This window comes from Chaetomium fimeti (genome assembly GCF_033439085.1).
Source record: "Chaetomium fimeti strain CBS 168.71 chromosome Unknown B0H64scaffold_3, whole genome shotgun sequence".
Taxonomy (NCBI): Eukaryota; Fungi; Ascomycota; class Sordariomycetes; order Sordariales; family Chaetomiaceae; genus Chaetomium; species Chaetomium fimeti.
The window spans coordinates 406,814-426,126 of NW_026944331.1; the positions used below are offsets into that span (position 1 = coordinate 406,814).

General features: G+C 56.8%; 7 protein-coding genes across 7 annotated transcripts; 3 read left to right on the forward strand and 4 right to left on the reverse strand.

Annotated features, from left to right (window-relative positions):
- Positions 1 to 548: 548 nt before the first annotated feature.
- On the forward strand, positions 549 to 1,718 carry B0H64DRAFT_320885 (uncharacterized protein; the record flags this gene model as incomplete). The annotated part of the gene is made up of 1 exon (XM_062800485.1): positions 549 to 1,718. One exon carries the CDS (start codon positions 549 to 551, stop codon positions 1,716 to 1,718), a length of 1,170 nt encoding a protein of 389 aa, XP_062660187.1.
- A 142-nt stretch (positions 1,719 to 1,860) lies between these two features.
- Positions 1,861 to 3,623, reverse strand: B0H64DRAFT_106634 (uncharacterized protein). The gene is made up of 3 exons (XM_062797734.1): positions 2,854 to 3,623; positions 2,229 to 2,773; positions 1,861 to 2,162 (listed from the first exon to the last, which is right to left on the reverse strand). The coding sequence occupies exons 1-3, from the start codon at positions 3,508 to 3,510 to the stop codon at positions 2,069 to 2,071; spliced, it is 1,296 nt and encodes a 431-aa protein (XP_062660188.1). The 5' UTR covers positions 3,511 to 3,623; the 3' UTR covers positions 1,861 to 2,068.
- Positions 3,624 to 4,415: 792 nt separating this feature from the next.
- Positions 4,416 to 5,517, forward strand: B0H64DRAFT_456081 (uncharacterized protein; the record flags this gene model as incomplete). Its single annotated transcript, XM_062807332.1, has 2 exons — positions 4,416 to 4,688; positions 4,748 to 5,517. The coding sequence occupies exons 1-2, from the start codon at positions 4,508 to 4,510 to the stop codon at positions 5,515 to 5,517; spliced, it is 951 nt and encodes a 316-aa protein (XP_062660189.1). The 5' UTR covers positions 4,416 to 4,507.
- A 970-nt stretch (positions 5,518 to 6,487) lies between these two features.
- B0H64DRAFT_456085 (transmembrane amino acid transporter protein-domain-containing protein) lies at positions 6,488 to 8,358 on the reverse strand. The gene is made up of 2 exons (XM_062807333.1): positions 7,813 to 8,358; positions 6,488 to 7,752 (listed from the first exon to the last, which is right to left on the reverse strand). The coding sequence occupies exons 1-2, from the start codon at positions 7,974 to 7,976 to the stop codon at positions 6,522 to 6,524; spliced, it is 1,395 nt and encodes a 464-aa protein (XP_062660190.1). The 5' UTR covers positions 7,977 to 8,358; the 3' UTR covers positions 6,488 to 6,521.
- A 1,610-nt stretch (positions 8,359 to 9,968) lies between these two features.
- B0H64DRAFT_356193 (Alpha/Beta hydrolase protein) lies at positions 9,969 to 11,354 on the reverse strand (the record flags this gene model as incomplete). Its single annotated transcript, XM_062801586.1, has 3 exons — positions 10,812 to 11,354; positions 10,635 to 10,748; positions 9,969 to 10,577 (listed from the first exon to the last, which is right to left on the reverse strand). The coding sequence occupies exons 1-3, from the start codon at positions 10,971 to 10,973 to the stop codon at positions 9,969 to 9,971; spliced, it is 885 nt and encodes a 294-aa protein (XP_062660191.1). The 5' UTR covers positions 10,974 to 11,354.
- Positions 11,355 to 11,736: 382 nt separating this feature from the next.
- Positions 11,737 to 12,768, forward strand: B0H64DRAFT_106673 (Alpha/Beta hydrolase protein). Its single transcript, XM_062797736.1, has one exon. The coding sequence runs from the start codon at positions 11,819 to 11,821 to the stop codon at positions 12,689 to 12,691; it is 873 nt and encodes a 290-aa protein (XP_062660192.1). The 5' UTR covers positions 11,737 to 11,818; the 3' UTR covers positions 12,692 to 12,768.
- Positions 12,769 to 15,447: 2,679 nt separating this feature from the next.
- B0H64DRAFT_106668 (uncharacterized protein) lies at positions 15,448 to 19,268 on the reverse strand. Its single transcript, XM_062797735.1, has 3 exons — positions 16,400 to 19,268; positions 15,599 to 16,296; positions 15,448 to 15,531 (listed from the first exon to the last, which is right to left on the reverse strand). The coding sequence occupies exons 1-3, from the start codon at positions 19,174 to 19,176 to the stop codon at positions 15,494 to 15,496; spliced, it is 3,513 nt and encodes a 1,170-aa protein (XP_062660193.1). The 5' UTR covers positions 19,177 to 19,268; the 3' UTR covers positions 15,448 to 15,493.
- Positions 19,269 to 19,313: the final 45 nt, after the last annotated feature.

A 19,313-nucleotide genomic window follows, 5' to 3' on the forward strand; every position in this document is an offset into this window, starting at 1 on the left:
GCAACGCGCCTGCCAATTCAGTCAGGTAACCACGGTTTACATTTTTATTCACAAAGCCTACTTCTAATCCACCCATGATTCGCCGATCCGATATTTTGCGTCCCAATTAATCATTTTCAAAACATGGCACTTGGTCGAGCAGGCCTGAGGAGCGTGCTGAGGACGGAGCCACGGGGAACAGCTCTGTTGAGGACAGCAGCTCCATTAACGACATTGCTGGTCAGAAACAAAATCTTGGGTATTTAAACGCGCCGCCGCCGTTGCTCTACTTTCTCACAATCCTCACAGACGTGAAACACAAACCGCCCTCCTAGGTATCCTCGAGTACCCACGCAATCCACGCAACCCGTCAGAACAATCCTCGGCTCTCCCCCATCATGATGGAAACAACCACGATCAGGGCCGACCCCCATAGAACCACTGTCGACCCTTCTCCGCGTGAGACAGACGATGTGGGTGATGTTGCCTTTCGCTACGAGTCACCGATTTGGCTTGCCATCGCATCGCGGGACAACGAAAACCTGGGTCGCCTGAGTCCCGTCATCGACATGGCCAAAATCAACGGACCCAATTGCAGGGGGGACAGGCGGAAGGATGGCACTCACATGCTGCAGGCCGTCATGGCCGAGATTGATCGAGAGACCGAAGTGCTGCACATCAAGGGAGACGTGCCAACTAACGACGAGTGGGAGGCATTGGGGCAGCACTTCACCAAGCTCCGCTTCCTGAAGGTCGCCACCGGCTGGGACGAAGACTGGACCGATGCCAAGTTTCCTCTCAACTGGCCGCTGGAGCTGCTGATCATTGCCGACGCCATTGCTGAGCGCATCACAACACCCGCCATCATGGAAGGCAGGATCAACCATCTTGTCCTCCTCTTTGCGTGTGGTCTCCGTTTTGAGGGCCCCCTTGTCGAGGATCTGCTGAAAGACGCCGAGCCGACTTATGTGGACTTCAGCTATGACGCGAACAGCGCCGCGCCAACCCACACAATGGAGATTTACTCTATCCCTGGTGAATGGGCGAGGTGGCTCCAGGATAACCACGGCGAGAGTACGAGTCTCTCCCGGGACCACGGCGACAGCCCGCCCTCGGCCATGAAGACTCTCGATATCCTCGGCAACGACGCCTTCCAAATGCTGGCTTACGTGGCCAGCGCCAAGTTCCACCTTCTCACCAGTCTCGAAAACCTCACCCTCTACTCAACCTCGGACGATGATTTACCGTTGACCAACCCGTCCACGTTCCTGACCTTACTTCCCAGCCTAACGCTGCTGAAGCAGTTGAAAATCACACTCGGCAGCCCCCTATACGCCAGGATCCTTCAGTCAACCAGAGGCGAGCCGTTCCTAGGCGCCGTCATACCGGCAAACATCGAGACCCTGCGACTCCGCGGGCCCGTGTCCGCGACCGCGCATCTCGACGAGTTTGCGGCCGCCTTTGGCCATGCCAACTTCCTTCCGAACCTAAAGCGCATCAGTCTCCTGTTCGATCTGCCCGATGAGAGCTCCGAGCACCGGAAAGAACCATCCCTTGAGCAGCTGCGCGCCGCACATAAGGCCTGCAGGAAGGTGCTGGATGCTGCAACCGCGAGGGGCGTCGTGGTGGAGACGTTCGAGGAACCCTGGGTGGAATGTTATGCCCGCTTGTTCAGGGAGGTGGATAACCGGTGGTATGTGCAGGACTCGATCGCCAAGTTGTGGCCAGAGAGGTACTAATACTACGAGGGTCCTCATGTACTACGACGGTAGTGTTCAGCCGCATGTAATTTACGTTTTCTTTTTTCTTTTAGATGCCCTACTCAAATACCATAGATTGTCCGCTTTTTTCTAATATCATGCGCACATGATCACTGACTGTTGAGCCTATTCTGTCTAAGAGCCGGGCCGTTTGACGGTGTCGAAGTATAAAATGCGTGACAAGTGAACCTCCGAGGTTACAGCATATTTAACTACCTTAGGTACCTAGGTAGGTAATTAATAATAAGTCCGATCCGCCCCTTACGTGCCGCTTTCCCAGTTGGACACTCCCACTTTTGAACAGGGAACCTGCGGGCACACAGACACCATCACCCTTCCTTGGGTCCATCCCGAATTATCTCTCCGGTGGCAAGAAGACGTTGTCCCTCTGGAAGGGGAAGGCGGCGGGTTGGCGGGCGCTGCCTACATCGAAACATCAGTCATACTCCCAGATAGGTACCTCGTTAGCCCATCACCCAAAGCACTTACCATTTCATGAAGGGCTCGCCCCGCTTGATCATCTCCTGCCGCATCTGCGACTGCCTCTTCGTCATACTTCCCACAAACTCCACAACCGGAAACTCGGGCAGCGACGGCCAGTCGATCGACTCCGGCGCCTGCTCGTAGCTGCCGAACCCCGCATCGACCTCCTTGCGCTTAGCCACCCACTCCTCCAGAACCCGCCGGTACTCGGCAACCTCGACGCCCTCCTCGAGGCGCACGTCGGGGTGCGGCTCCCACGCCGGCATCGCCAGCACCACGGCCGCGTCGAGCTCGTGCGGGTAGTTCTCCTCGCGGAAGGAGAGGTCGCGCGTGATGAGCTCGTAGAGCGTGAAGATGGCCAGCTTGACGTCGTTGCGGTCCTCGTCGTACCCGTATACACCCTGGTGGGCCTCGTCGCCCTCCCAGCCGAGCTTGGCGCCCATGTTGAAGTCGAAGATCTTGAGCTGGTCGGTCTCGACGTCGATGAGGAGGTTCCAGAGGCAGATGTCCCCGTGGACGATTCCGAGTTGGAGGTTTAGGTAGTCTATTGTCTGACGAGAGCCAAGGGGAGGGAGATTGTTAGCGCTGTAGCAGGATATTTCCCCTCTACCGGGCGACGGTGTCAGCATACCGTTGTGAGTTGCTTGAGGTGGTCGAGTTTGAAGATACGGCTGACATTGTCCAAGATGGTACCTCCTGCGACGAACGGGGTTGTAAACCCTACCACCTTTTCGGGGCTGCCGGGAGTGGCAGAGTCGACAACAAGGCGGTCGAAGGGGACGATATTTGGATGGGCGGGAATCCTAAGAGTACAGTTGATTTCGTGCCAAAACATGGCGATGTTGCCCTCGTTCAGGTAGTATTTGAAGACAACATGCTTTGGCGGTTGGCCAGGCCCAAGCTCGTATACCGTGTGATCCGTTTGAACTCCGAGCCGGTCAATTTCGGTGAGCTGATCCCGGCGAACTGTGGGTAACCGGGGCGGGAAGTCGGTAGGTGAAGGGTAGAAGGGAATCATCGTATTGTCGTCCTCGACGGCTGTAGACGATGATAGTAGATGGAAGTCCTCCGACACCTTTATATGCACGACGTCATCGGGAAGGTCATCAACAAGCTCCTCGAGTGCCTCGAAAACGAACTCATCATCTTTCTCCCCAGGAGTCGAAACCGAGATTGCCCGCCGCTGGTCCCAGTCGAGAACGACATGGTAGTAGCCCCTCACCGGATTCCAACTCGAGAGAACGGATTTAAATCGTGAATCCAAGTCATACTCCTCGAAGTATCCCATGGTGTTGAGAGGTGCAATGAAAATAGTTTGGGTAGGACGTGCGAGCGGGCGGGCGAGAAGGTGGCTGACAAAATTGAACAAAAGTTCAACAAATGATGCCACGGAATGGAAAGAATGCAGCTCCAACGGACGCGGAGCGCCAGGGGATGCTCACTGGCCGGGCAAGTATTAATAATACCGCTTCAAACAGCCAAGAAACGTGGATCCCAAACCTCAACTTAGTACGGTAGTACAAACTGGGATACGAAAGTACCTTGAACTGACACATGATTCAGAATTTTGGATTCCTGGCTTTTTTAAGCGCCTTGCGCCGCATCCACGAGGATTGACGCCAGGCTTGCCCAGGTGGCACCAAAATATGATGCAATTCAGCCTTGTTTCAGGGCAGTCTACATTAACACTGTCGAGGCCAAGGGCGTTCGGGATCTTGGCTCATGGCCATGCTGCCCGGAATCTTTGTCTCCGGGCTGTCTCGACCTTGGCTCACTAACTATTTTTGTCCCGGGACTTTCGGGTACAGTGCCCTAATCCTGCGCCTCTGGATAGGTTGGGGGCCGAATCCAACGTCTCACCTTCTGGCGCCGCCGGGATACGGGCAGTGGCACTGGCATCGAACTTCCCTGGCAGTGACCCGGTGAATGGGCCGTATCGCTCTCGGCCTGTCGGCCTTTGGCCGGACTCATGGCGACGGCGTCCCTTGAGAGCCAGGCGTGAAACATCCGTGCCGGCAGCGATGGCTTCTTGAACTGGCTGAGGCAGTTGAAACTTGTGCTACCAGGGCAAATTCTAATCATGGCGTGTTGGATGTCCAAAGAGCACATCTAAGACTGTAAATTTGTATAAATGCCACATGCCGTTGGCTCGAGGAAAGACTCTGGCCATCAGAACACAATCAGTCCGCCACCCTTCAACTTCCATACATTTTCCAACCCAGTTGAACTTATAGAAAGCCCCTTTTTTGCCCTTTTCAGTTCACCACCTTTCTCCAGCCACAACAATGGCGACTCCGGAAGCCAGGTTCGATGCATGGATCCAGAGCCGTTTTGCCTACGCAACACCCGGAAGTTACATAATTATCGACGACACCCAGACCCAAGTTCCCAACTGCTTTGCGTACGCGGTCGGCGTCTATGAGCGTGCTATTTTGCCCAACAACTTCGAGCAACTGGCTCAGGCCTGTAAGCTATAAACGCCGGTACTCCTTCGTGCCCGCATTCGCTCAGACAGTGTCACGCAGACGGCGGGGTTGGTTACTACCACACGACGGCAGAGCCCGAAGAAGACGGAGACGTCGAGGTCTACGCTAAGCCGTCAGACCTGGGACGGCCTCTCCATGCTCATCGCATCACGGACGCGGCGTCGGGGACCTGCGAGTCCAAGATGGGAGCCGACTTCGCCATCCAGCACCACCGAAACCTCCTCCAGTGCAACCACCCCAACTCCACCCGCTCGGAGTACGGCGTTGTCGTGGCGCGCTACCGATACGATGGCGTGCGCTACGCTAGATGGCTCGAGGGTGAGGTGACGACCAGCAGCGGCCGAAAGCTCAGGCGCAAGGACGCGGCGTGGACTTCATCGGGCCGGCCGGTGGCCAAGGGCAACACGTCTACCAGCAAGTCTGGCCGCGTTAGCAAGAAGGGCGGTAAAAAGGGCGGCTCCAAGACCAAACAGGCCCCGTCTTTCACAAACTCGGGTAAACCCGACCCCAGGGCCGTGGCAAAGCAGCGACCCCCTGCCATCCCTCGTGGCGGGTTTAGGAGACCGACTGCGAGGATTACGCCCAAGCCTTTTGCTGTTAAGGCCCATCCGCCCGCTGCTCAAACCAAGCCTTCTGCCCCTACCGGTGCGCAGAGACCTCCTGCCGCTACCAGTGCACGGAAGCCTCTTGCCCCTACCACTGCGCAGGGAAAACCCCCTCCTACCACTGCTAATAAAGCTCCCCCCCCTACCAACGCGCAGAGGCCTGCGCAGAGACCTGCCGCTACCGCGCGCCCAACGCGCCGTTAAAAGCGACACGTTGCGGTCATTGCGCCATGGCCATTGGACGGGTTTCCATAGATGGCGAGAGGAGGTGGTCGTTCGGCTGGACATACCACGCAGGTCGTGAGGAAGCAAAGGAGGGATTAGATAGATAAACAGCATAGAGGCTATGGTACTCGCTGGCGAGCTAGCTCGTTATGGGCCGGTCCCTGAAAGAAATCCCCATTTCAGATACCAAGATCCTGTCTTCCGTGAACCACCGTTGACAACCATCCTTGCGAAGAACGCATGTAGGGAGACTACCCTGGGCTTCTCATCCTATTATCCCCCAGCCGACCGCGGTTGAGGGAATCCCGGCTTGCCCGCCAGTTGTCGCCATCACTATCACCATCACCATCACCATCACTGCACTCACCATAAACACACTCTTGAACCCCTGCCTTCCTAAACTGGCTAGATATTGCGCCACTTTGTCGTGCTTAATACTTTATGTAATCTCCGTCCAGTCGAGAGTGTTGTATTTCCACCCTGTCTGTGGTTCTCCGTCTGGGCAACCTCGGGTTTGGACTTCCGTGTCGTTGCGTGAGCAACGACACAGAGTTAGCCCCGCTTGTACTGTAGGGGAGGCCGGCGGTTAAAAACATATAAAGGATTAATACCGCACCGGCTGGTACCGAGAAAGGCTGGTCAAGCGGATGCGTGAGATCTTCCGGCGTCTTGGGAATCGAACCTGGTTTGACCGAGTGGGCATATCGAAGCTCGGGACAATGATGTAGGTCGGACGGCCAAGGAATGCGGACAGCGGCAGATGGAACGGCTACATGTGTGTTGCTGGACTGCACCGCGTGCCATACCGAACCATAACCCGTTGCCCCTTTCTCTTTAGTTGTTGAACCCGCCCCTGAAATTAGAACGATCGTTCGGCATCAACAAAAACATCTTTCGGCGATTATCACTCACACATTCTTAATACAAGAATAGCGGTAAAACAAATAGGTAGAACACACAGAGTATCATTAAGGGGCATTTAGCTACGGCGCAGCATTGCTCTTGCAAGACCATGGCTCCGTCCCTCCATCGTGAGCAATGGCCTCCCCTGAGCACCACAGACCCAAGGCACACAGCAGTAGGCCGACCAGCACCAGTAGAGCGTTGAGCGCGAACTTGAGAGTCCTCGTGGGTGTCGTGAACCACTCCCCGTAGTGCATCCATAGCCACAGAGACCCCGGGATTCCGTACGAGAACCAGCTGGCAAACAGAGCACATACCAGCCCCAGCAAGTTGCTAAAGACAGGGATAGACTGAGCAATGATCCAGGCGATGATCCAAATGGTTGCCGTGATGCCAAGCCAGCCGATTCGGCCCACCGCGGTGCGCTTCGCGACATGCTTCGTGCCGGCGAACACCCGCACAAAGATGTATTTGGCAGCTACATGGGCGAAGATTACGCCCGCCAACACGATAGTCGGCAAGGCAATCCCCCAGATAACCTTCCTGAGGATGGGAGAGGCGGCGGCGGAGAGGGCGGGCGAGGGGACGTTGGGGCCGACGTGGATGTAAACCACCACGGAGACGATGATGTAAAGGACCGTGTCGCACACCTGCAGCAGCATCAGGGCCTTGGGCCAGTCGTTGGGCTGCTTTAGCTCCGACATAACGCTGAAGAAGCACGAATGTCCGCTGAAGGCCACGGCGATGTTGGTGACCGACAGGAAGGCGGAGCTGAACCCGATGGTGCGCGCCACCTCGATGCTGGTCGTGCCGATGGGTTTCTCGATGCCCACGTCGACCATGGTGATCATGACCGCCGTGAAAATGGACGCGAAAGAGGCGAATGAGTAGTAGCCCGCCGCTCGAAGGGTGCGGGGGGTATTCAGCACCCAGAAGACACCTAGGCCGACCACACCCCACACGATGGTGCACGCCGCGCTGTCCGTGAGTGTGTTAAGGCAGATCGTCCATGTCAGGAGATGGCTGCCCATGACGAAGACTTGGAAGATGACCTGGGCCCAGCCGAAAACCTCTTGGAAAAGCTTGCCCATGCCGATGGACCGGCCCATCACCTCGCCAGCATCGCCGAAACTCTCCACCCAGGGGTATTTTTTCCGGAACTCTCCCATGACGAGGCCCGAGTATGTCGATAACACGCCCATGAAGACCATCACAACAATCCCGGGAGCCAGCCCGAGGTTTGCCACGACGGCCGGTAGCGAGAGGATACCCAGCGACACCGTCTCCGCAATCATGACCACTCCGGCTTGCCTACAAATAAAGTCAGTTTCAAGGTCCTAACGTGTGACTCATTGTTCGGAGTGAGCGTACCACCAGGTGAGGGTATGATAGTTGATTTCCTCCGAGCCATCTTTCATCTCGCCGTCCGGGGAATAGATCGGCGGGGCTGGTTCGATGTCGTCGGGCCCCTTATCTTTCTTCCTCTCTGAAGAGACATCTGGACCGAGGCCAGCAACTGGGGCGTTTGACACCATTTCGACGGGGAGCGAGCGGAACCCCTGAAGTGGGAGTCGAGGTGTGAGGATTTCAGCTGTGGCCTTGCCGGCGTCGAATTAATGCCGCGCCGGACGCTAACAAGCCAAGCTTTTGGGCTGGATGGTACCTCGTTGAGGAGGTTGTTGAGGTCGGGTCGAGAGAAATCCGGGGAAATGTGGTCAGGGGGGAGTTCATATTTGAAGAAATCCTGTTCGTCTCATTTTTCCAGGGACGAGTCAGGGCAATTTTCGCCTCGGTAATCCGTCATCGGAGAAAGAATGGAGCATTTCGAACAAGGGCCGGGCAGTTCCAACTTGATTCGAACATCTTGGGTCCATCAAATCGTGGAGTCGCGGCGCAGTCCCGTCTGGGGTACATGGCACTTCGGGCCTGCTTGTAATGCGGACTATAATATCGCCACTTACTCACCGACGATGGGGCAATGGTGGATCTTTTACGTGCCTAGAACCCGGCTAGAACCTCGGGAATGCCCCTGACGGCCACCGATGACCGGCTAACGGCGGGTTTATCCACCTTGAAGTAACCTATCACTTGCGTAATAGCATGTCAACAAGATCGAATTAGGGAGGTACCTGGAAATGAGTGCCGGGGTCCAGGAGAGTTTCCGGACATGCCGTAACCTGACCTTCCTGAAAAAAATAGACTCAACGTTGCGTTGAGCCCGAGACTGTTTCAAGGCCCTACCTAATTCGGCACTGACGTGTCAAATCCGCGGCAATGTCACAAAGGTTCAACCCTGTCACTGAGTGGATATTATTAACAGTGGGCAGTCGGGGTCGAGTCGGGCAGCTCGGATTTGTCAAATCGACTTTTCAACCCCATTTCATGACTCATGTCCCAATCATGTTTCGCATATTTCCCCATGGGCGAGCCCATAACGACGTGCTGTGACGTCTGAAAGCGACGGCCTGCCCGATCTGGCGGCCGGAACAACAACACGATGTCGACTTAAGCCGAACGAGACGTGTAACATATACCCGAACTATCGTCGGGAGGCACCAGAGACTTTTCGGTCAGCCTTTGTTAGTTAGCAACCTTCTCCACGACTGCATGGGACAGCGACGCATCTCGGGCTGCTTGTTTGCATGATAATTACGAGAGAACAAGTTATTGGCGTGTTTCGCGTCCTCGTGTCGACAAGGTCGTTTCGTCCCCCATCGCCATGAACGTCCCGTGTTCCCCCAATCAGTGAACTCGCACGGCGTTGGACATTCGGCAGCCCCGAAACAAGGCTTTGGAGAGTGTTGACAAAGGACCCTATATATATATGGCACCTGTCCATGGCATGTTGGACACCGAGGGGCTCATCGCCGTTCCAGTTGTTTTTCCATCATACTATTTCCCCAAGGGCTTACGGGGTTCTTTTGACATCGATCATTTAAAGCCGCCTTAACCCCGCCTAGTCAGGGACATTCAAGAGTGATCTCCACGGCCGAAGCCAGGCCAGGACGGACGCTGGTGCGCTCGCCCGGTCCGGATCGCTTGCACGGCACTCTAGCCCGGTCTAACATCTTATTTACTCTCGGACGCAAATTGCATCAAGCCTTAAGGGAGCAGAGCGTGACCACCTAGACACGACAAGTGACAGGGGCCGGTCAGTCGCAGTCCCTCCGAGCCACCACACAACTCCCGCGCCACACGGCAGAAAACCAGTGTGGGAAACAGTAATTACCGTTGTATCCATCCCCTGCACCTCCACGTTACCGCGAGCGCTGATGGGATGAGCTAGGTCGCAAGGTCAGACATGCCTGTCACGACTGGGAACGGTCATATGGTTGGTGACCGTTCGTACAGTATTACATCATACGGCCTTGTGGCACACGCGTACCGCTGGGACATCATGGTAGAGGTTCATGATATGCTATATTGCTTGCCAGAGGCGTCCTCCTATGTACCAGTCATAAACCATACATCGGCTCTGCCCCGTCCCCACACAGCGAGCCGCGTCGACACCGTGCCCAGCGCACCCTTTAGGTCATCAAGCCAAAGAACTTGAGCATGACGGGCTCGTTGACGGGAGCGATGTGGCCGACGCCCTGGCCGAAGAAGCCCTGCAGCTGGGTGCCGTCGCCGTAGACCTCCTGGGTGTACTGGGCTGAAGGCACGCCGGCGTTGGTGGCGGTCAGCTCGAGGCCCATAACATTAGCCCACTGGGTGAGGGCCTGGTGGCCGCACTCGGGGCGGACGAGGCCGTCGGCGTTGCCGTGGAAGATCTGCATGCGGGTGCGGCGGCCCGTGTAGCCCGGGTACGAGTTGCGCACCAGGTTGCCCCACTCCTCGGGCGAGCGCTGGATCTGGCCCTGCGCGCACGTCTGGTTGGGCGAGAAGGGCGTCGCCGAGGGGGCCCCGAGGAAGCACGCGTGCGCCACCCCGGAGAAGGCCGCGCCGGCCTCGAACACGTCCGGGTACGACCCCGCCATCACGTTGGTCATCATGGCCCCCGACGAGCCCCCCATGACGTACACCTTGGCCGCGTCGCCCTGGTACTTGTCGAGCGTGTACTTGACCATGCTGATGATGCCGGCCGCGTCGCCGCCGCCGTCGTGCGTCAGACTGGCGGGGTTTTGGACGTCCCAGCACTGTCGGGAAGGTTAGCGCGGTTACCATGACCATGTCTACTAGACGGGGTTACATACGTTGCTCATCTTGGTCGTGCCAGCGTAGATGAGGATGAATCCGAGCTGGTCGGCGTGCGAAGGGAGCCTGGTTCCGGAGTACCAGCCCTGGGCGGAGCCACCGCAAGGGTGCAGCTAGACAGGGGGTCAGTCTTCTTCGTCGGGAACAAGTTTATGTGTTATTCTTGTACAACTTACGGCAACGATAATCGCTGGCGACGCGGCAAGGTTGTCCGGCACATAGGCGTACATCTGTAGGCCGGTCGGATTCGAGCCAAAGTTGCTGACCTGCTGCAGAGACGCGCTCTGGGCCAGGCCCGCAAAGGCGGCAAGGTTCGTCAGGGACTGAAGAAGACGCATGATGGGCGATGTCCAAGGCGGATGGGAAGAACAGATGATGAAAGTGTATTTGTGACCGTGGTTGCGAATCTTCCAACTCAGTTCATGGCGACCCGATGCTCTAATATTTAAAGATCAGCATCGTCAACCACACAAACCCGGACTGCTGTGAAGACCCGGTTGATGCGGCACCCAAACGCGGCAATGGTTGGCCGGATGAAGTGGCATCTCCAGGGGAGTGAAGATGGGCCCCCGAGCTAGAATAGGTAATAGCCTGAGTCCCAGGTAGTCGGGCACAAAGGCCAATTTAATCTGCACAGAGCCGCCATTTCGGCTCCAGAACACGGAAAGGATGCAGACCAGAGTCTGGTGCCATGTGAGACGTCGAGGAGCCGATCTTGGTTGCCGGGCGGCGTCCCCTCTCATACCAGGGAAACCACGGATTTTAAAAGGATGCCATGCATTTTGTCAATATCACCCGCATAGTGGGCGAGGGGTTACAACCCATACAAGGCGTCTAACCAGTCACACGAACCCCAACACTTACCCCAGCAATGCACCCCACGGCCGATCTACAACGCTGTGGTCCTGCCGAACCCCAATGCCGAGGGCAAGCAACCACCACGACAGGCTCGTGGAAATAGATACCGCGGTAGCTACCGCTCAAACAGGCACAAAATGCCGGGGAATTCCACCAATCTAATGGTTGTAGGGCTCTTCCGTTTTCCTATTTTGGACCCCTGCGCTACACACCTCGCTTCTCCTTACAAGGACCCTGGATCCCTTCCCGAATCCCGAGACGACGGCCTGACTGTCGCTTGTCAGCCTGCAGTTTTGGCGAGATACTAGACGACAACAACAACAAGATGACTCGCTGCTTTAGTCAGATTCTGCCCGCAGTGGCACTCGTCGTCGCGGCCCTTCGGGGCGTGACAGCTGCGACACCGTCGACGGGATGCGGCAACGCCCCTAAACTCATCACCGACGCGGCGGCTACGACACCCCTGAGTCTGACCTCGAACGGCAAGAACCGCGAGTTCTACGTCAAGCTCCCCGAGAACTACGACAACAGCCACCCGTACCGGCTGATCTTCACCCTGCACGCCCTCGGCGGCAACGCCCAGCAGGTCACGGTCGGAAACGGCGGCTACCTACCGTGGTACGGAATCCCCGCGCTCGCCAACGACACCCTGGGCGCCGTCTACATCGCGCCCAACGGGCTCAACAACGGCTGGGCCAACCAGGGCAGGGAAGATGTGACCTTCCTCGAGACGGTCATGGAGACGGTCGAGGCCGATCTCTGCATCGACCAGAACCTGCGCTTCTCGACGGGCTTCAGCTACGGCGCCGCCATGTCCTTCTCCCTGGCCTGCTCGCTCGGCAAGCAGATCCGCGCCGTCGCCGCCCTGTCCGGCAACCCCATGATCAGCGGCTGTGTGGGCGGCACCGAGCCCGTCGCCTACTACGGCCAGCACGGCACCAAGGACTCGGTGCTCCCCATCGCCGGCGGCCGCCAGATGCGCGATCGCTTTGTGAAGAACAACGGCTGCACCGCCCAGTCGCCTCCCGAGCCCGCGGCGGGTGGCAAGCACGTCAAGACGGCCTATAGCGGCTGTGGTGACTACCCCGTTGTGTGGAATGCTTTTGATGGCGATCATACTCCGCAGCCGATGGATCCGGGCGCGGCTGAGACGTTCTCTGCGGTCGAGAGTTGGGAGTTCTTTTCGCAGTTCGAGTAGAGGCAAGGGCAAGTCATCCTGCCCCGTACGAGCGGCTTAGGACAAGGAGAGAATGGTATCTTTCTGTATTGAAGGACTCCCCTGTTACCCAAAGGAACATGCTTACCTATTCCGCAAGCCAATGTTAAATAGCATTTTAAAAGGCACACACCACCCTACCCACAAGACTCCGATCGTCTCCCGCTTGCCCTCACCAAAGTCGTCGACCTAATTCTGTCGTACCACGTGCTGCAAAGGGTCTGAGCCGCCGAGGGCATTTCCCCCGGCAACGTGGCGGTGAATAACCAATATCCAGCCCCCCTACAGAGGCCCATTTCCATACATCTACCTGAGCGGAACCTGTACCCTCATCAACTTTTCCATGTATATCATTCTAAGTGAAACAACGCCATCCCCACAGACCAGATCCTTCCGCTACCCTAGCGGCGGAATAACTCCTTCACGCGACCCTTTAACCCTGCCACCGGATTTGATCCCGTGAAAACCGAGCTCAGACGCTCCCTCCGCTTTGTCCGCGGCTCGCCAATTCCTCCACTGTCCCCAAGGCCACCCTGAGTACCGGCCCCGGATACGCTGGGCCCGCTCTGGAAAGGAGATGTGGTCATGATGGCAGATGCAATGGCCGAGCGGCCGGGCGTCGACCTGCCTAGCTCACCAATGCTTGAGCCTCCATCTCGATTGTCGGTTTTGGTCTGGCTAAGGGCCACTTGCGCAGGGCTGTGGTTGTTTTGGCCCGGCAAGAGCGGCCTGTCCTCCACGTTCTCTTCAGGCTCGCGGGCTCTAGTCTCTTGTGCTACGTTACTAGCCAGAGGTCTTGTCCTAGCCGACGACGGCGCAGGGGTTTCGGCCGTTCCGTCAGGCTGGAGGGCCGCTTGCACCTCGCTAGTACAGCTGTCAGCTGCGGTTGGAACTGGACTCGTGCCGAGGGCGCTGTCACGATAGTCGCTGGCTACTTCTTGGTGGGTTTCGAGGTGGATTTCCCCTTCTTCAGGGTCCCGGTCGCCCTCATCCGGCCATCTTAACCCGAAACGCGAGTTATAGCCAAACACGACGGCTCCGCCATCTTTGAGGTCGACGGAGTTACTCGTACGAATCGTGCTCGTCCGGAACCTTTTAAAGCGCATGCGGGACGGAGCTAGGACTTGAGCAACGTCCTCCGAGTGCCTAACCTTTGTCTTGCCCATGGCCGTTTTGCCACACTGGCAGGGTCGGAACATGTCTTCCCTGGCGTGCCAGTGTAGATCGTTGCAAATGCTTATTGGATTCTCGCTCCGATCATGACCATCCTCCGATCCCAGGATACCTTTGAGATCCGAGATGCACGCTGCTAGGTAGTACCGCCCGTTTGGTACCTGAGCCCAGTGGCGACAGATTGACTCCGCATCCGTTGGTCGAATAATCTCCCCGAACCCTTTACCAAAAATGGTGATAGCCTTGATCTCCCTTGCGAAGTCAACCCAGCCGTGAGCGATTGTATGAAGAGTTTTGACGCGGGCGTAAATGGACGACTGCTTTATCACAACGGCCAAATCCCGGAAGTCCCATCCCTCGAGCGACTTTCGGGTTCGGAATCTCAAGTCCAGACCGGGGCTGGTCTCGATCTCGATTTGATGGTCCATGATTTGCTCCAAAACGCTGAATTGCTTCTCCACCACATTTTTGAAGCGTGTGTATATCGTCTTCCCCGCCGCCTTATCCTTCGCTCCGTCGGTAGACTCGACATCGTCGATTACTATTTTGAGCGCCCTATTTTCCGGGTTTAGCAGCACTTTCAACGCCGAGCTGGGTGTATGGGGTACTGGAGGACCCTTCAAGTCTTCCCTCTTGAACAGGATCTGGTCAGATGGTAGTTCGTTCCGCATCCACTTGAGGTCGTCTTCCAGCGTGGCAAACACCAGGTGAAGGAGTGCGCTTGCCCCATTTACCAGCCATCCCCGGTCATCCCCTTCGTCCCAGAGAATGGCGTACTGGCCAGAAACCCATCGCATCTTGTTCAGATAGCTGTCCCGGCCCAGGTGGATTGGGCTCTCCCTAACTCCGATGGCGATGGTTGCGCCGCCGGTTATATATTTTCCTCCGGTAATCGTAAGCTTCTCAAGCACACACGTCGCACCGGGACGGTCGAGTCCGGAACCGCGAATGTTGAGGTTGGAATCACCGAGCGCACCCGCATAAAGTTTCACATCAGAGCACCAACCCACGACATGGCGGCCATTCTGAAGCGCCGACGCAGTGACGATACCTGTAGGCGGGTTGGCCGGCTTGTGGTCGAAGTAGGAGACACGGGCCCCATCTCGGTTATAGGCGTGGTGCCATAGAAACGTGTCGTCTATCAGCGCGGTGAGGACCAGCATGGATGAAAACCCTTTCATGTACCATGACGAGCCAAACGGCACCACGTGGGTGGCCCTCACCATGCGCGCCATCATGTTGAGTGGCATCTCAAGGCCGGTTTGGGTTGCCGGGCGTCGCGCGAGCGGATAGCCGCGAACGACTACCGGGTTTCTGAACATGCCATGCCAACACTGTCCATTCTTCTCCTCGTCATGTCCTCCCGGTTCGAATTCGAAGTTGATCTGGAAGGAACAGTGACATTCAAGAGGCGTCTGACGAGGCCGGCCTTTCAAAGAGAGCTGTTTGACGCTGGGGGTACAATACCACACTCTTTGATCTTGCTGAGATGTTTGAAGAGCGGCCCCCAGCCACGCTAGCTGCTCAATGACCTCAGCGATCGACGGAGCTAGGCCCATGGCTGATATGAAAAAGGTCGGGCCATCAGCTAGGGCTGTAACGATAGTTTCGTCAGGCCAGGTTGCTATTAGGGGGTAGGAAGTCAGTTGCTCAATTCCAACGGCGTCAATTGAAATGTGCGATTTTAGCGAGGGGAAGACTCAGAGCGGAGCTTACTAGACTGGACATCGCCGGGCGCTCCGTCGAGAACACGCTGAAGTAGCTGCATCGTTTGCCTGCCGGATGACGGCCAAATTTGTGACAGGTATTGTTCAGTGGTGGCGGCCTGGTAATCCTGGGCCGACCCGGTCAAGGTGACGGCCCCGGCAACGGCGACCCCCGGATCCTCCTCATACTTCTGCTTTGCAATAAACAACCGCGGGTCCCACTTCATCTCGACCGTGACACGATAACGCTCCGGGGGCCTGGCCCTACTCAACCTCCGCTCGCCGCCGACGGTATATAGTGAGCGAATGACAGTGTCCCTTATTTCCTTCCTCAGGTCGGGAACGGCATTGGTTCGGGTGGTCACCGAGGATAAAGCCCGCTGAAGCCATTCATACGCTGCGGATTTGACAATGCGGTGTCGGTAATCTCCAACATCCGGCAAGTCGCCGGGTTCAAGTTCTTCGTTGGCAATGTCCTCGCTTACCCGACGGGTCTCTCCCGCTTTGTCCGGCGACGACAGTTCCGGTTCCGGTCCTGCTGTGGTATCGAGATCCGAGAGGAACCGACTCATTATATCATCATGGGTCATTGGCTGCGCATGGTTAATCACAGGTCGGGGTCTGTCCTCCTCTTCCTCGTCGTCGAAGTCGCCGTCGTTGCTGCCGCCGTTTTTGGCGTGCTTGGCCCTAAACATATCAATGACGGCTCTACCATATAACGTCAGCATAATCTGCTGCGGTGCCACTAGGTCGGTCTCGACAATAACCGATAATAAAGCGGAAGCCTAAGCCGGTACTCTGGGGCACTCACTCTCGGTGCTTGTACACAAAATACATGATTTCTCGATTCTCCGGGGTTGAACCAGAAACACCCATCATGAGAGCGAAGGTCTTCAGTGTATCGGGAAGCTGTTGTTCCAGTCCCTGCAGCGTCGAGGCGTCTAAAGGCCCTAGCGGCATTGCATCTTCCAACAGAGAGGCCATCTCGGAGGTGTATTGGCCCACTCGTTCGGGGAGCACGCTCGAGGCGAGCGAATACTCGGTTTCCGCTATAGATGCCGATGCGTCCTGGCTTTGCCGATCTTCACCACTGCTCGCTGGCTCCGCAATAATCCCGGCCTCTTCGTCGACGGTGTCCTGCATTTGAGGACGTTTTCTGCTCTGAGAAGTTCCCGCAGTCCCCGAGACAAATCCTGAATCTGAGATGTAAGTCCTGGATGCCACAGAGCCAAGCTGGCTAAACGGCTTATCCCTCGAACGGAGGCTTCTGTCCACCCCCAGTTGTTTCTCCAGGTCCTCGACCTCCTTCCACCGACCTTGATTCCGGTATATCGACGCTAACTTGTCCATCGTTGTCAGGGTATTTGGATGGCCAGCCCCGAGCACGGCCTTGCGGGCCTCCACCACCTGCCTATGCAGCCCCGCGGCCTCCTCCCACCGGCCCTGGTCCGTATATATCAACGCCACACTGTCCATGCTCGTTAATGTATCAGGATGGATGGCCCCGAGCACCATCCTGCGAGTTGCTATCACCTGTATAGACAACTTCTCGGACTCCTTTAACCGGCCCTGGTCCCTGTATATTGCCGCGAGATTGTCCATTCTAGTCAGTGTTTCGGGATGCTGGTCCCCATTCATCGTCTTGCAAATTTCTGTCACTTGCGTTAACAGCCTCTCGGCCTCCACTAGGCGGCCCTGCTTCCAGTACGTCAACGCCAGGCTACTCATGCTCTTCAGTGTTTCGGGATTATAGAGGCCGAGCACCGTCTTTAGAGTCTCCATCACCGTTACCTCTAGCTCCTCGGCCTCCTTCCATCTGCCCTGGTTCCAGTATGTTGACGCCAGGTTGCTTATGCTAGTTAGCGTGATGGTATGGTCAGCCCCGAGAGTCTTCTTCCTCGTCTTCATTACCAGGACTCCCAGCTCCTCGGCTTTATCCCATTGGCCCTGATGTGAAAGAACAGCAGCAAGCAGTAACATAGTTTCTTGAGTCACCAAATCTTCGTTTCCCCGCCTCTTCTCGCGTACTTTCAATGCCTCGCCTACCATCCGCTCTGCGATGTCGTATTCCCCTTGCGACGATGCATACCATCCCGCGTTATGCAAAAGAGTCGCCCACGTTTCGACCGTATCCCTACCAGGCCTATAGCCTAAAGCCACATGGACGTGTGGGAAGAGAATCCGGCACGTCGCCCAGTTCTCGTACTCCCCTGTTGGAAACGATGCTGCCAGTCGCTCGATGTATCGCTGCTTGAATGCTTCGTGCTGCCCAAACGCCCCCAGCCACCTTCTCGTCGCCAGTTGCACGAGCCGGTGCATCCCAAATTTGCCCCCAGTCTCATCCGCGACGATGAGACAGTAATTCATCAGCATCGCCACGTCGTGTCCAAATGCGCCATCCATGTCTTCGTCTGCGTCGTCGTCATTGGTGTCACTGATTGTGGCACTGCTTCTGTCGCCCGGATCCCCCTCTCTAGCCTGTCGCATCGCGTCGTTGGCAATTCCAGAAGGGTGTAGAACCCACGCAGGGATGCCTTGTGGGCCAAAGAAGCTCATGAGCGACAACAGATCCGCTGCAGAAGGCTGGTCGGACCGGATGTGCTCAAAGGTTCTTTGCCATGTGGTAAGAATGGCGTTGGGTGCGCCCCCATCCCGCCGGAGATCCCCTGCGTCGTGCTCTAACAGCTTGATCCTGTTGCCCTCACTCGCCCGGAAGTGGTCGAGGTACTCGGCAGGCGAGATGTTCCTTACCCGCATGTATGCGGCTACCTGGCTAATGGCCAGCGGGGCAAGGTCAAGCTCGTGTACGAGATCAGTCGCCACATCTAAATCCGGCAGCGATCCCAACTTCTTCTCGAGGAGCGTGAGGGCGTCCCTCTCCGCCATCGGTCCTACTTCGATTATGTTTTGGTGGTACCCGGTCAGCCTGAAAGCCATATCCCTATTGCGGGTTGTGACGACAATCGATCCGTTTCGGTTCTGTGGTAGATACGAGGCGAAGGACCGGTCGTCGGGCGTCTCGTCGCTGATTGGACCGTAGAGTATGTTGCGGTCGTCGGCGCTGTCAACGACGATGGTCCATTTGCCGTTCTGGTCATTGGACAGCCAGCTGGACACAAGCTGGGGGATGTCGGCGTTGGCTTGGTTCCGGTCGGGTAGCTTGATAGCGTCTGCAATCGTCTTGAACCCTTCTCGGACGCGCGCCTGGGTACCTGCATGAACCCAGAATACCCATGCGTCAGGCTGCTCCTCGGAAACCCGGTGAGCATATTCAATGGCCAGTTGCGATTTTCCCACGCCACCAAGCCCTACGAGAGCCACACGACCGGCCGGCTCGGAGCATCGCTGCCTGATCTGGTCGAGGATATCTCCACGATCAACAAAGTCGCGATCGCGGGGTAAGGGGATGAGTGCCAACGGCCGCACCGGCGGTTCAAAGGGCGTCAGTGCAGATCGGAAATAATTCCGGGTAGGCTCGAGGGTCATTCCCGTACTCCCGCCCAGCATTTCGACGAATCTGTCGTCGATTGACCCTTCATGCATGGCCTGATTCCCGGGCCCGGAAAACGAAGATGGCATTTCACTCATCTTTGAGCTTCTGTCGATGGAGTCGATTCGATTCTCTATTAACTTGGCCGGCTGTTGTTGAGCTGTTCGCGCCGAAGTTGACAGTCGTAAGAAGGACGGCCGAAAGGCATTTGCTGGACCTCAGACTTGGTACGCGG